This window comes from Oncorhynchus kisutch, unplaced genomic scaffold (assembly GCF_002021735.2).
Source record: "Oncorhynchus kisutch isolate 150728-3 unplaced genomic scaffold, Okis_V2 scaffold1105, whole genome shotgun sequence".
In the NCBI taxonomy this organism is placed as follows: domain Eukaryota; kingdom Metazoa; phylum Chordata; class Actinopteri; order Salmoniformes; family Salmonidae; genus Oncorhynchus; species Oncorhynchus kisutch.
The window spans coordinates 1-14,786 of NW_022263050.1; the positions used below are offsets into that span (position 1 = coordinate 1).

The following is a 14,786-nucleotide window of genomic DNA, read 5'->3' on the forward strand; positions in this document are numbered from 1 at the left end:
CCTCATTTTGACTTGTTTTAAGGACAAAGTTGATCAGCTGTAGTGTGGTTTTTCCACTTTAATTTTGAGTGTGACTCCAAATCCAGACCTCCATGGGTTGATACATTTGATTTCCATTGTTCATTTTTGTGTGATTTTGTTGTCAGCACATTCAACTATGAAAAGAAAAAGTATTTAATAAGAATATTTCATTCATTCAGATCTAGGATGTGTTATTTTAGTGTTTCCCTTTATTTTTTGAGCAGTGTATATACTTTTCTGTAACGTAAAGCAATGCAGAAGCAATACGCATTGTAAATGATGATATAACACATCAGATTAATGTGAACATGAGGACACAAAGGAGAGATTCATTAAAAGATCATCTTTTAATAATTTTTAATGCTGAAGTTTTTTAATGCTGAAAAAATCTATGTATTGCAAATCCAATCTGGGCAAATGGCCTGTTGGACAAAAATAAAAATTAGATAACATCCTTGCTACTTCAGTCATTTGCTATGTTAAAGTAAAATCTCATTTAATGATGAATGGATACAATTTGGAAGGATTTTCCAAAACATACCTCAGTAGGGTAGAGTGTCAGGTGGTACAACCATTGGTGCCATGAGGTCAAAGTGTGAAGGAGGGAGCAAGCCAGAGAGCTGTCTAGGAAGCAGTCCAGGCCCAAGGCTTTGAGTTGGTCTCATCATTGTAATGCATTGTAGGGTATCTGCTGCCCCATAGACCTGCTGGTAGTGGGAAAGGTGTTAGCAGGAGACCACCAGGGACATCTATGATCGGCTGACACGGTCTTGGTTAAACCACATGTATTCTAAAGCAATATTCACTTGCTTTCATAGAGTAAGGACTCACTCCTTTGGGGACACTGCCAGTGTTCTCCTGATATCCATATGTCCCCATTCGTGGAGGTGGTTGTACACACTTGTTCTGTAAAACACATCAACACATTTCCCAAATTGTTAGTAATATTATCACAGTTGAAATACAATGGTTGTCCACTGTTTTTAATTTCATTGAATTTAAGTGTGTACCTCAGCATTGGGCTCAGTTTTGTTAACCCATCTGTGCAGAGTTGGATCCCAGACAATCTGAGGAAGAAGATATTAGCAATGTGAAGCAAGCCACAATTTTTACAAATTTTAATCCACTCAATTGTCTCTACATAGAATATAGTGTTAATAACCAGTTCCTTACAGATCTGTCTTTGTCCTCAGGTAGATGAACCTCCTTCTTATTAACTCTTCCACTCCCAAAGACCCAGCTGAGCCAGCCTCCACTGTTATTGTGAACAGCAGTGGTCTCGGGCTCAGCCACCGGCCGGCTGCCAGTCTGGCACTGAGGGTTGGCCTCGGAGTGTTCCGGCTTGGTAATGGACATCATAGCAGGATGCTCAACATATCTAAGTCGGACATCTGTAATAAGTGGAAGAAGTCAGGCCACTCTGATCATGTCACCAGACAGAACAATTACTAGCTGACAGGTAGGAATGTCTGATACTCTGATACAACCCAATCTTAACCTACACGCAGTCACAGGGATTACTGGGAGTTTACTCCAGTACTCTCATCGCATTGTTTTTTGCAAAATCAACAATTCCCTGCATATTATGTGAGGGCTTACAAATGTGACCAATCGCCAAACTATTTCTGCATAAAATAGTCACATCATCACGCTATCACAATGGTAATTTCTTTACTAATTAGTACGTTTAAGTGACCTCTTCTCTTGGAATAGAAATCCACAGGTGGAGTACACGCTCCACCATCCAAATCAAATCAAATCAAATTTATTTATATAGCCCTTCGTACAGCAGCTGATATCTCAAAGTGATGTACAGAAACCCAGCCTAAAACCCCAACAGCAAGCAATGCAGGTGTAGAAGCACGGTGGGCTAGGAAAACTCCCTAGAAAGGCCAAAACCTAGGAAGAACCTAGAGAGGAACCAGGCTATGTGGGGTGGCCAGTCCTCTTCTGGCTGTGGCCGGGTGGAGATTATAACAGAACATGGCCAAGATGTTCAAATGTTCATAAATGACCAGCATGGTCGTATAATAATAAGGCAGAACAGTTGAAAACTGGAGCAGCAGCACGGTCAGATGGACTGGGGACAGCAGGAGTCATCATGTCAGGTAGTCCTAGGGCATGGTCCTAGGGCTCAGGTCCTCCGAGAGAGAGAAGAAAGAGAGAAGGAGAGAATTAGAGAACGCACACTTAGATTCACACAGGACACCAAATAGGACAGGAGAAGTACTCCAGATATAACAAACTGACCGACAACTAAACTACTGCAAGCATAAATACTGGAGGCTGAGACAAGGAGGGGTCAGGAGACACTGTGGCCCCATCCGAGGACACCCCGGACAGGGCCAAACAGGAAGGATATAACCCCACCCACTTTGCCAAAGCACAGCCCCCACACCACTAGAGGGATATCTTCAACCACCAACTTACCATCCTGAGACAAGGCTGAGTATAGCCCACAAAGATCTCTGCCATGGCACAACCCAAGGGGGGGGCGCCAACCCAGACAGGATGACCACATCAGTGAATCAACCCACTCAGGTGACGCACCCCTTCCAGGGACGGCATGAGAGAGCCACAGTAAGCCAGTGACTCAGCCCCTGTAATAGGGTTAGAGGCAGAGAATCCCAGTGGAAAGAGGGGAACCGGCCAGGCAGAGACAGCAAGGGCGGTTCGTTGCTCCAGAGCCTTTCTGTTCACCTTCCCACTCCTGGGCCAGACTACACTCAATCATATGACCCACTGAAGAGATGAGTCTTCAGTAAAGACTTAAAGGTTGAGACCGAGTTTGCGTCTCTGACATGGGTAGGCAGACCGTTCCATAAAAATGGAGCTCTATAGGAGAAAGCCCTGCCTCCAGCTGTTTGCTTAGAAATTCTAGGGACAATTAGGAGGCCTGCGTCTTGTGACCGTAGCGTACGTGTAGGTATGTACGGCAGGACCAAATCAGAGAGATAGGTAGGAGCAAGCCCATGTAATGCTTTGTAGGTTAGCAGTAAAACCTTGAAATCAGCCCTTGCTTTGACAGGAAGCCAGTGTAGAGAGGCTAGCACTGGAGTAATATGATCCAATTTTTTGGTTCTAGTCAGGATTCTAGCAGCTGTATTTAGCACCAACTGAAATTTATTTAGTGCTTTATCCGGGTAGCCGGAAAGTAGAGCATTGCAGTAGTCTAACCTAGAAGTGACAAAAGCATGGATGAATTTTTCTGCATCATTTTTGGACAGAAGGTTTCTGATTTTTGCAATGTTACGTAGATGTAAAAAAGCTGTCCTTGAAATGGTCTTGATATGTTCTTCAAAAGAGAGATCAGGGTCCAGAGTAACGCCAAGGTCCTTTACAGTTTTATTTGAGACGACTGTACAACCATTAAGATTAATTGTCAGATTCAACAGAAGATCTCTTTGTTTCTTGGGACCTAGAACAAGCATCTCTGTTTTGTCTGAGTTTAAAAGTAGAAAGTTTGCAGCCATCCACTTCCTTATGTCTGAAACACATGCTTCTAGCAAGGGCAATTTTGGGGCTTCACCATGTTTCATTGAAATGTACAGCTTTGTGTCATCCGCATAGCAGTGAAAGTTAACATTATGTTTTCGAATAACATCCCCAAGAGGTAAAATATATAGTGAAAACAATAGTGGTCCTAAAACGGAACCTTGAGGAACACCGAAATGTACAGTTGATTTGTCAGAGGACAAACCATTCACAGAGACAAATTGATATCTTTCTGACAGATAAGATCTAAACCAGGCCAGAACATGTCCGTGTAAACCAATTTGGGTTTCCAATCTCTCCAAAAGAATGTGGTGATTGATGGTATCAAAAGAAGCACTAAGTACTAGGAGCACGAGGACAGATGCAGAGCCTCGGTCCGATGCCATTAAAATGTCATTTACCACCTTCACAAGTGCTGTCTCAGTGCTATGATGGGGTCTAAAACCAGACTGAAGCATTTCGTATACATTGTTTGTCTTCAGGAAGGCAGTAAGTTGCTGCGCAACAGCCTTTTCTAAAATTTTTGAGAGGAATGGAAGATTCGATATAGGCCGATAGTTTTTTATATTTTGTGGGTCAAGGTTTGGCTTTTTCAAGAGAGGCTTTATTACTGCCACTTTTAGTGAGTTTGGTACACATCCGGTGGATAGAGAGCCGTTTATTATGTTCAACATAGGAGGGCCAAGCACAGGAAGCAGCTCTTTCAGTAGTTTAGTTGGAATAGGGTCCAGTATGCAGCTTGAAGGTTTAGAGGCCATGATTATTTTCATCATTGTGTCAAGAGATATAGTACTAAAACACTTGAGCGTCTCTCTTGATCCTAGGTCCTGGGAGAGTTGTGCAGACTCAGGACAACTGAGCTTTGAAGGAATACACAGATTTAAAGAGGAGTCCGTAATTTGCTTTCTAATAATCATAATCTTTTCCTCAAAGAAGTTCATGAATTTATCACTGCTAAAGTGAAAGTCATCCTCTCTTGGGGAATGCTGCTTTTTAGTTAGCTTTGCGACAGTATCAAAAAGGAATTTCGGATTGTTCTTATTTTCCTCAATTAAGTTAGAAAAATAGGATGATCGAGCAGCAGTAAGGGCTCTTCGGTACTGCATGGTACTGTCTTTCCAAGCTAGTCGGAAGACTTCCAGTTTGGTGTGGCGCCATTTCCGTTCCAATTTTCTGGAAGCTTGCTTCAGAGCTCGGGTATTTTCTGTGTACCAGGGAGCTAGTTTCTTATGAGAAATGTTTTTAGTTTTTAGGGGTGCAACTGCATCTAGGGTATTGTGCAAGGTTAAATTGAGTTCCTCAGTTAGGTGGTTAACTGATTTTGTCCTCTGGCGTCCTTGGGTAGACAGAGGGAATCTGGAAGGACATCAAGGAATCTTTGTGTTGTCTGTGAATTTATAGCACGACTTTTGATGTTCCTTGGTTGGGGTCTGAGCAGATTATTTGTTGCAATTGCAAACGTAATAAAATGGTGGTCCGATAGTCCAGGATTATGAGGAAAAACATTAAGATCCACAACATTTATTCCATGGGACAAAACTAGGTCCAGCGTATGACTGTGACAGTGAGTGGGTCCAGAGACATGTTGGACAAAACCCACTGAGTCGATGATGGCTCCGAAAGCTTTTTGGAGTGGGTCTGTGGACTTTTCCATTTGAATATTAAAGTCACCAAAGATTAGAATATTATCTGCTATGACTACAAGGTCCGATAGGAATTCAGGGAACTCAGTGAGGAACGCTGTATATGGCCCAGGAGGCCTGTAAACAGTAGCTATAAAAAGTGATTGAGTAGGCTGCATAGATTTCATGACTAGAAGCTCAAAAGACGAAAACGTCTTTTTTTTTGTAAATTGAAATTTGCTATCGTAAATGTTAGCAACACCTCCGCCTTTGCGGGATGCACGGGGGATATGGTCACTAGTGTAGCCAGGAGGTGAGGCCTCATTTAACACAGTAAATTCATCAGGCTTAAGCCATGTTTCAGTCAGGCCAATCACATCAAGATTATGATCAGTAATTAGTTCATTGACTATAATTGCCTTTGAAGTAAGGGATCTAACATTAAGTAGCCCTATTTTGAGATGTGAGGTATCATGATCTCTTTCAATAATGACAGGAATGGAGGTAGTCTTTATCCTAGTGAGATTGCTAAGGCGAACACCGCCATGTTTAGTTTTGCCCAACCTAGGTCGAGGCACAGACACGGTCTCAATGGTGATAGCTGAGCTGACTACACTGACTGTGCTAGTGGCAGACTCCACTATGCTGGCAGGCTGGCTAACAGCCTGCTGCCTGGCCTGCACCCTATTTCATTGTGGAGCTAGAGGAGTTAGAGCCCTGTCTATGTTGGTAGATAAGATGAGAGCACCCCTCCAGCTAGGATGGAGTCCGTCACTCCTCAGCAGGTCAGGCTTGGTCCTGTTTGTGGGTGAGTCCCAGAAAGAGGGCCAATTTTTCCTCATAATCCTGGACTATCGGACCACCATCCCATTTCCACAGTGGTGCCACCATGGGGATGATGGGAGGTGGTTGTGGATGATTGTTTCCATTCTTCACAGGGACACTGGCTGTGAGGAGGATCCCCTCCCTGTGTGCAGGGACACTGGACATTGGGACGATTCCCTTCCTCTGCGCAGTGATACTGGCCATGAGGAGGATCAACTCCTTTTGTTCAGGGATGAGGCCTGATGCTCGGAGGATCTCCTTCCTCTGTACAGCAACATCAGCTGCTGTGATGAACTGCAGGTATAAAATAGAGCATATAGTCATTCCCTAAAAAATCAACCACTTGGAATCTATAGCATCATTGACACATAGTACACTGAGTGTATTAAACATTATTAAGAACACCTTCTCTTTCTGTGACACAGACTAATCAGGTGAAAGCTATAATCCCTTATTGATGTTAATTGTTAAATCTTCTTCTCAGTGTAGATGAAGGGGAGGAGACAGGTTAAAGATGGACTTTTAGACAATTGAGACATGGATTGTGTATGTGTGTCATTCAGAGGGTGAATGGGCAAGACCAAACATTTAAGTCCCTTTGAACAGAGTATGGTAGTAGGTGCCAGAAGCTGTTGGGTTTTTCAGCTCAATAGTTTTCCCTGAGTATCAACAATGGTCCACCACCAAGGGTGGGGCATCAATAGGAAGGTGTTCTTAATGTTTTGTTCACTCAGTGTAGATCATTCCCTAGCATATACTTTCATTTGTATGTGTACTGATATTGTAAATACACAAATTATATTAATGTTATCTACAATATATTATAATACCGTAAGCCTCCCTGCTGCAGGGGCATTTCCTCCTACAATTTTGAGCTGATTTTCTTCACTTTAGCAATATTTTGTATCTTTGTTCATTTTTACATTTATTGTGTTTGGAATGGCACTGTTACTACAGGAGATGATGCTATCATAAAGTATTTGATGTAAGTATGTAGGACAATTACACATAATGCTCACTGACTGAACATTCAAAATGACCATAGCAATTATTGACTCATTCACATGCCATCGGAAACTTGGAACCTCAGAGTTAAAATGAATGTAAGTTATTAGCGTAGAGCTTCCTACTGGTTGATTCTAATACTTCACAAGTGGGAAACTTTCCATGACGAGTTAGTCATTCCATGACGAGTTAGTGAGTCAGAAATGTCAAAATGTCCTAGTTCGACTTGAAGTGCCTTCTATGATGTAGGGCAGGCAGTAACCAAATTATTTTACTGTGCCAAGTCGCACAGACTTTTATGGTCACACAAGTTGCCACCGGTGGATTCAAAATGAGTAGCCTAACAATTATTTACATGGCCCCAGGTACATTTGCAACCAAATAATTTTTCTGTGAGAAATCAATAATAGTTGCACTCATAGGGTAACAGTCAGCAATTGACAGTGAGCAATGAGCAAGATAAGCATTGACGGCAAGTTGACAATAGCTTATTATTAGTGTAAAGTCATTGTATTTCTATGGTTGCAGTCCTCAAAGATTGAATTGCATTGAATTTAATTAATCAGATCCAATGATTTACTGCCCTTAGGGTGGGGTACCGCTAGTCATCATTATTATAATCACCATCTCAATCATTATCACCATACCATCATAGACTTATTCTTCTGTATCTGAGACTCATCTGACACTACCTTAGACATGGCAGTCTGCAACTCAATACACTGCCCCTGCATGGTGTTCAGCGTCCCCTGCATGTGGTTAATCGAATGCTTAACATCGTTCAGCAGGATCTGAATCTCAAGCCTGCAAGAAATCAGGTGGTTCAACACACTGAGATGGGAAGAGGCTTCAGACCATGCCCATTGGACCATCTTTAGGATTCTTTCTCACTTAACACCAATCTTATTAGGAATGTAACTTTGTTCAGAAGATGTTACAATAGTGTTATTTAGAAGAGAAAAAGTGTACTTTGTCAGGCGCCAAAAGGATGACGGCATGTCTCCCTGCTCCAGTGAGCTCTGCTGGCAGGTCTTGCTCACTGTTGGAGGAACAGGAGCCAAAATAGAGGAAAAATATCTATGGTAAGATAATGTAATACAATCTTTAAACCCATCAGAAATATAGTGCTTACCTCCATGAAAATATTGGTCCATGTTATTTATAGCTGCATTGTCCCAATGTTGATGAGAAGGTCTTGATGAAACGATCAAGTCAACATTTTGTTAGACATTTCAGAGATAGCATTAGCAATTGTACACGAGACAGTGCTTCCAGATATTGAGGTATCTTCCTTCTGAGGTATGTAAAAAAAATATTGTGTGTGAGTACTCACATGAAAGGTATCCATGATTCTAGATGAAGCCAATCATGTATGTGATTACCATCCTATGGGTCAGCAATGGAATGATTACTACACAGCTTTCAGGAGACTTTATGTCTTGGGCCTGGATGAATCATTGAAATACAAGTAATATTGTGAATTTGTGATGAATAATTGCCATAGTAATTTGGAATATTCCATCAAAGTTATTTGTTTTGACAGTCAAAACAACTAACTCTTACGATTAATCACTTGATTTGAGTAACTTGAGTTGACGGAAGTAGCAACTTTATATTCTGACCTAGACACTAACTTGTGCAATGCCTAATGCACAATCTATGCATGTTATTGGCTCATCATAGTATATATCCGAGGGTCTCATAGTCCAAAAACAGCATTGGTCATTGGACTGCTCAGTCAAAACAACTCACTTTTATGATTAATCACTTGACTGGAGTAATTTGAGTTCGGAACTAAAACATTAAAAGTAGGCTATAGCTTGACACATATCCTTACCTTGGACAAGCGTATCCAAAAGGCCTGTCCAGTCGTGCGTGAAGATACCTTTAGGCAGATAAAAGCGCGGTACGGGTTGAGACATGCTCGGTAATGTGAATCTGTAACACTGATATAAAAGCACGTTTTCATTTATAATGTACACTGTACAATGACCTGCAAGCCAATCAGAATCTAGTTTTAAACAACACTGTGGGTTCCATGGAACGTCACAAACATATTAGGCCACTTGCGTCACAGATTACAGTCACTGAACATGGGTTTAATAGCTATAATGGCTATATGTACAGTATATGCACATCGTATTGAATTGAGATTACATTTACTGCACCACTGTAATTATGTAGCCTAATCCTATGAGGACCATATGGGAAATGTCAGAATCATGGCACATGAAAACATAATTAAATTGACTGCAGATTACAAAATTCACTGTGACAGAATATCCATGTAATTCCAATTAAATTACGTTAAACCAATGTGGAATAAACATTGAATTGATGTATGTGCCCAGTGGGAAGTGATCAATTCGAAAAGATTGAATACATACAGTATTACAAAGAAAGAGATACAAAAATTGCTTAGAAAAGCTTGAAAAAGTCTAATTTCCCCGGGCCACTCAAAAGTCAAATGTATGTACGCATTACAGTACATCGCTTTGGATGAAAGCGTCTGCTTTCAAATCCCTGACTCTCACACATATTTACAATCTCGCAATGTTTATTTCTGGGGCTTTCACATTTTGTGAAGTAAATGATGTGCAGGAGAGCTCCATGAAATCAGTGACATGGTCAAGATGGCGACATGAGAAGGTGGAACATTTCTAGCTGAGGAACAATTTTAGGGTTCTCTGATAAAGTTTATAGTTTTAGACTGCAGTTGGAATTTGTTTTTCGTTTTCACAAAAAACGATATCTAACCATACAATGAATAATTTTGTAATTTATCAATCCATTGACATATTTTTGACGATTTCCAACGAACAAGCTAGCTATCGAAACGTTTCAGCGTGTGCCGTTAAGTTAGCCTGCTAACGTCTTCATAGCTAGTAGCATGTAATCAGGACATGACCAAACTGTTGCTGAGATAATGGATGTTGAAACTTCCAAGGAGAAAAGAGGCATTGTTGAAACTCACTCATATGTTTGCAGTGTAAAAAAGGGGGGTGAATGCGATTCATACCCGAATACCCCAACCAAGGAGCAACTTCCAAAGAAGCTGAGAAGTGAACCATCAATGAGCCAGCTACAGGACAACATCGTCCGCATCCTCACGGCTAAAATCAGAGAGTACAGATAACATCATGAATTTGGTGTAAAAGAACACAGTCAGTATCGTTAACCTGAAGAAATCGATTGATTTCAGTGCTGAGGAAGTAAAAACTCTGAAGCAGCAGAACGCAACATTGAACATTCAGGTTGCAAAGAAGGAGAAGAAACTCACTGAAATGGAGTCAAAAGGTAAACGAGAATGACCGGTATAGTCGGAGATGGAATCTTCGAATTTATGGAATAGCATACAAATCTGACGAGAACATCAAAGCAAGACATTTGCAGGGCAATAGGAGGAGCGAAATGTTGTTGCAGGTTCTCTGGATGTAGTGCACCGCCTGGGTAGGCTGAGAGATGGGGAAAACAACCAGCCACCACGACCAGTGATCATGAGATTCATCTCCAGGACAGTGAGGGACATGACATGGAAAAGTGCAAAGAAAAATGACTATTTAAAGAAGAACAACCTGAGGTTCAAGGAGGATCTGACAGCATTTGACAAAGAAGCTCAGAATCGTCTGTGGCTGGATTTATCAAGTGAGTTGTGCAGGACTGAGTTTTATTTGCGTCTGATAAAACTTTATATTTCTTGAGGAAAGAGCATTGTTTGTGTGAGCCAAACTTTTTGTTATATATATATTTATTTTATGGCAGGGAAATTCGCACTGACCCTTAATGTTAACTTGATGGCTATTACTTTTTACCAATTTATGGTACAATGTTATTTGCAATTGTATAAATATATATATAGAGAATTTAGGTCACCCACTTGCGTGGTGCAAAGGACTGTTTTTATTTGCAACTAGTAAGAACTTTTCTTTTTGTGAGACCCTGGTTCATGTAAACGTATACAAGTTTAATATTCTTCATCTAGTCACTGTGATAGTAAATGTCCATTTCTGTTTTTTCTATTAATGCTAGGCGAATCGTAATATTTTTAAGAGACAGGAATGAGGTTTCTAAAGCAGTTTCCTGTATTGAAGACTTTTCCTTAGTTTCCGGTTTGAAAATGAATATCAGTAAGTCAGTCTTATTTCCATTCAAGGATTGTGTTTTACAGGAAGTATTTGGTATCCCAATTAAAGATAAGGTTACTTATATTGAAATTGTTATATGCAAGGATGAAAAACAAAGGACTGAATTGAACTTTAACTAATTGAACCTCGGGTTGATGAGAGATATTTCGTTATAAGGTCGAGTATTATTATCCAAAGCTGAAGGGTTATCCAGATTGGTTTATGTCTCGTTGTCACTTGACTTACCCCCTAAAATTGTAAAGGACTTAGATAAGATTATTTGTAGTTTTATTTGATGTGATATCCACAAAAATGATGTGGATATATTGATATATTGATATATATTGAAGCAACATCTCAAGATGTTGAGATGTTGGTCGCAAGTGGGTATTCCAAATGGACAATAACCCCAAGTATACTTCCAAAGTTGTGGCAAAATGACTTAAGGACAACAAAGTCAAGGTATTGGAGTGGCCATCACAAAGCCCTGACTTCAATCCTATAGAAAATGTGTGGGCAGAACTGAAAAAGCGTGTGCGAGCAAGGAGGCCTACAAACCTGACTCAGTTACACCAGCTCTGTCAGGAGGAATGGGCCAAAATTCAGTAAACTTATTGTGGGAAGCTTGTGGAAGACCAACCGAAACGTTTGACCCAAGTTAAACAATTTAAAGGCAATGCTACCAAATACTAATTGAGTGTATGTAAACTTCTGACCCACTGGGAACGTGATGAAAGAAATAAAAGCTGAAATAAATAATTCTCTCTAGTATTATTCTGACATTTCACATTCTTAAAATAAAGTGATGATTCTAACTGACCTAAGACAGGATTTTTTTACTAGGATTAAATATCAGGAATTGTGAAAAACTGAGTTTAAATGTATTTGGCTAAGGTGTATGTAAACATCAGACTTCAACTATACCTAGAAGTGCACACTATTCTTATTCTTTTTTAATGTATGTATATAGTCAACTATAGTCAACTATACAACTTCTACTACTACTACACTTTATATCATCCAATAATATATAATGAAAAACACTCAACATGAAGAATTAATGCAATTATGTTAATTTCAAATATTTATTTTGAAATATAGATTAGGTGCTCTTCTTTTTATAGCAGGAAGTAAAGGGACTGGACAAGGCTTTGCCTATAGCTGAAAACATCCTGGAAATGAGCAAACGCTTCCATGGTTTCTTCTTGGTGGAGCATACACTCTCTGTTCGGCAGGATTCTTGATCATTGACAATTGCTGGGGGGAAAAATGTAAACATAACATTTTCTTTAACTGACCCTAGTTAGTGTGAATAATTAGTATTGCATTATTATTATTTCAATTGTAATATTCTACATAATTTACAAATGTCGGGCGGCAGGTAGCCAAGCAGTCTCAATCTGCCTATTTAACACAGAAGTGTTACATAGGCCCCCCCAGGGCTTAGACTGTTCAGTGCCAAAAAGAAGGGGATAAAAACTTGCAAAAAATATATATACATATAAATAAATATATATATATATATATATATATATATATATATATTTCGTCAACTTTCTTATATCTCTCAGATTTAGGACAGACACTTCAGTTCCATGTAGTGAATCTGTTTTTCAATGTGTTTGTATGGGCAAATAGCAGTAAGGCCGATACAAACGCCTCGGCACAGACAGGGCGTAGACTCTTGTGGGTTAAAAAGCATGATCATTACAAAGGTGCAACTCGTGCTGGAGGCAATAAAAGGCCACGCTAAAATGTGCAGTTTTACAACACCACACAACGCCACAGATGTCTCAGAGACAGAGACTGAGAAAAAAAGGAGCAAGGAAAAACGCTGGTTGACTTGTTTTGAGGGAGCGTGCAATTTGCATGCTGACTGCAGGAATGTCCACCAGAGCTGTGGCCAGAGAATTGGATGTTTATTTCTTTACCATAAGCCGCCTTCAATGTCGTTTTAGAGAATTTGGCAGTATGTCCAACAGGCCTCACAACCACAGACCACGTATATGGCGTCGTGTTGGCTGTAGGGTTATGGTGTGGGCAGGCATAATCTACGGACAACGAATACAATTGCATTTTATCAATGGCAATTTGAATGTACAGAGATACCGTCACGAGATCCTTAGGCCCATTGTCGTGCCATTCATCCGCCGCCATCACCTCATGTTTCAACATGGTAATGCATGGCCCCATGTCGAAAGGCCTGCATACTCACCAGACATGTCACCCATTTAGCATGTTTGTGATGCTCTGGATTGACGTGTACAATAGCGTGTTCCAGTTCCCACCAATATTCAACAACTTCGCACAGCTATTGAAGAGGAGTGGGACAACATTCCATAGGCCACAATCAACAGCCTGATCAACTCTATGCGAAGGAGAAGTGTCATGCTGCATGAGGGAAATGGTGGTCACACCAGATACTGACTGGTTTTCTGATCCACGCCCCTACCTTTTTTTAAGGTATCTGTGACGAACAGATGCATATCTGTATTCCCAGTCATGTGAAATCCATAGATAAGGGCCTAATGAACGTATTTCAATTGACTGATTTCCATATATGAACTGTAACTCAATAAAATCTTTGAAATTGTTGCATGTTGCGTTTATATTTTTGTTCAGTACACATTTGAGTGTATTGACTTACCTGTTTCACTGACGGCAGGAGTCTGGTTCTGGGAAGGTGTTGGAGTGCAGTGGTTCTTCTTGTTGACCTGCTTTGTACTCTGGGTAACCAACAGTCATTTATACAGTAGGAGAAATTGCACACAAAGGGTATCAGTGTTTACCATCATACTGTACGTAATGAATAAAAATAATCTTAAAAATGTGTATTTTGATGACATATGTACCTTTGGGTTGAGTCCACAGAGAGCGCTGAATCTTCCTCTCTTCCTTTCCTTTCTACAAGTTGTTGGAAGCCCAGAATTACCTACCTCGTCACTGCCAAGTACATTGTGTGATGACAACTGTGTCATGGAGGGAGGTGAAGAGCTAGCCTCATTGCATTTAGCTAGTAGTTCCCTAGTTAATGATTTGACCAGGGCATCGTCAAATGCATAATCCGTTGACTTCATTGCAACCTGGAGCATCTTCTCTGACCCAAATTCTTGAAGAAGCCCCTTGTAGACAGCCTTGAAAATCTTTTTTATTTTCAGATTCTGGGGGTAGGCTTGAGTTGGTTCAAGGCCTGAGGTGCCACAGAACTCAGACAGAATCCTCTTTGTGAGAACTCTTGATGTTTCACCAATGTCAGAGGATTCCAGTAATGTGAAAGGGGTGATCATTGACAGCAATCTAACAATCAGTAAAAGTACCAAAGAGGTGTCGTCATTGCTAGTGGAGTCAAATGATGCATGTGTATCAGAGTCCATGGCTGATGGAGTTGATGGATGCACAGAGACACTAGACATCTCCAGATCTTTGTTGTCCATCTTAGATTCCACCTCTCCTAAAACTTGAATATCCACAGTTCCACCGTTGTGTGTGCTGCTGCCAGACAGAGAGTGTCTAGGCAATGATTTGGAACTAGACTGACGGCAAGTGGTCATGAGAGCCGGTCTGTCAGAGTCAAGTGTTCCAGCATCAGTTGGGGACAACCCATTGATTATGTTCATCAACTCTGATAATTCTTCTGATGAATTGGAGGCCACAGAACAGGTATCCATGACCTGATCGACCATTATATTGGTGA

At 40.6% G+C, this 14,786-nt stretch overlaps 1 protein-coding gene and 1 long non-coding RNA gene across 9 annotated transcripts; both read right to left on the reverse strand.

The window, feature by feature from the left end:
• Positions 1 to 105: 105 nt before the first annotated feature.
• Positions 106 to 11,842, reverse strand: LOC116352799 (uncharacterized). 8 transcript variants are annotated; one of them, XR_004208020.1, is made up of 11 exons: positions 10,249 to 10,637; positions 9,988 to 10,081; positions 8,806 to 8,853; positions 8,302 to 8,413; positions 8,101 to 8,162; positions 7,938 to 8,007; positions 1,195 to 1,412; positions 1,032 to 1,088; positions 853 to 927; positions 563 to 728; positions 106 to 155 (listed from the first exon to the last, which is right to left on the reverse strand). XR_004208020.1 is itself a non-coding variant. In XM_031817640.1 (8 exons), the coding sequence occupies exons 5-8, from the start codon at positions 8,120 to 8,122 to the stop codon at positions 5,925 to 5,927; spliced, it is 537 nt and encodes a 178-aa protein (XP_031673500.1). In that variant the 5' UTR covers positions 8,123 to 8,162; positions 8,302 to 8,413; positions 8,806 to 8,853; positions 9,988 to 10,081; positions 10,249 to 10,637; the 3' UTR covers positions 5,910 to 5,924. The 8 variants fall into 8 exon arrangements, 6 of the variants coding, with proteins under 6 accessions (XP_031673500.1, XP_031673497.1, XP_031673498.1 ...); XR_004208019.1 differs by lacking the exon at positions 106 to 155 and adding an exon at positions 375 to 443; XM_031817640.1 differs by lacking the exons at positions 106 to 155; positions 563 to 728; positions 853 to 927; positions 1,032 to 1,088; positions 1,195 to 1,412 and adding exons at positions 5,910 to 6,257; positions 7,661 to 7,772.
• Positions 11,843 to 12,153: 311 nt separating this feature from the next.
• Positions 12,154 to 14,161, reverse strand: LOC116364615 (uncharacterized). Its single transcript, XR_004208018.1, has 2 exons — positions 13,740 to 14,161; positions 12,154 to 12,349 (listed from the first exon to the last, which is right to left on the reverse strand). It is a non-coding gene; the product is annotated as an uncharacterized LOC116364615 (long non-coding RNA).
• Positions 14,162 to 14,786: the final 625 nt, after the last annotated feature.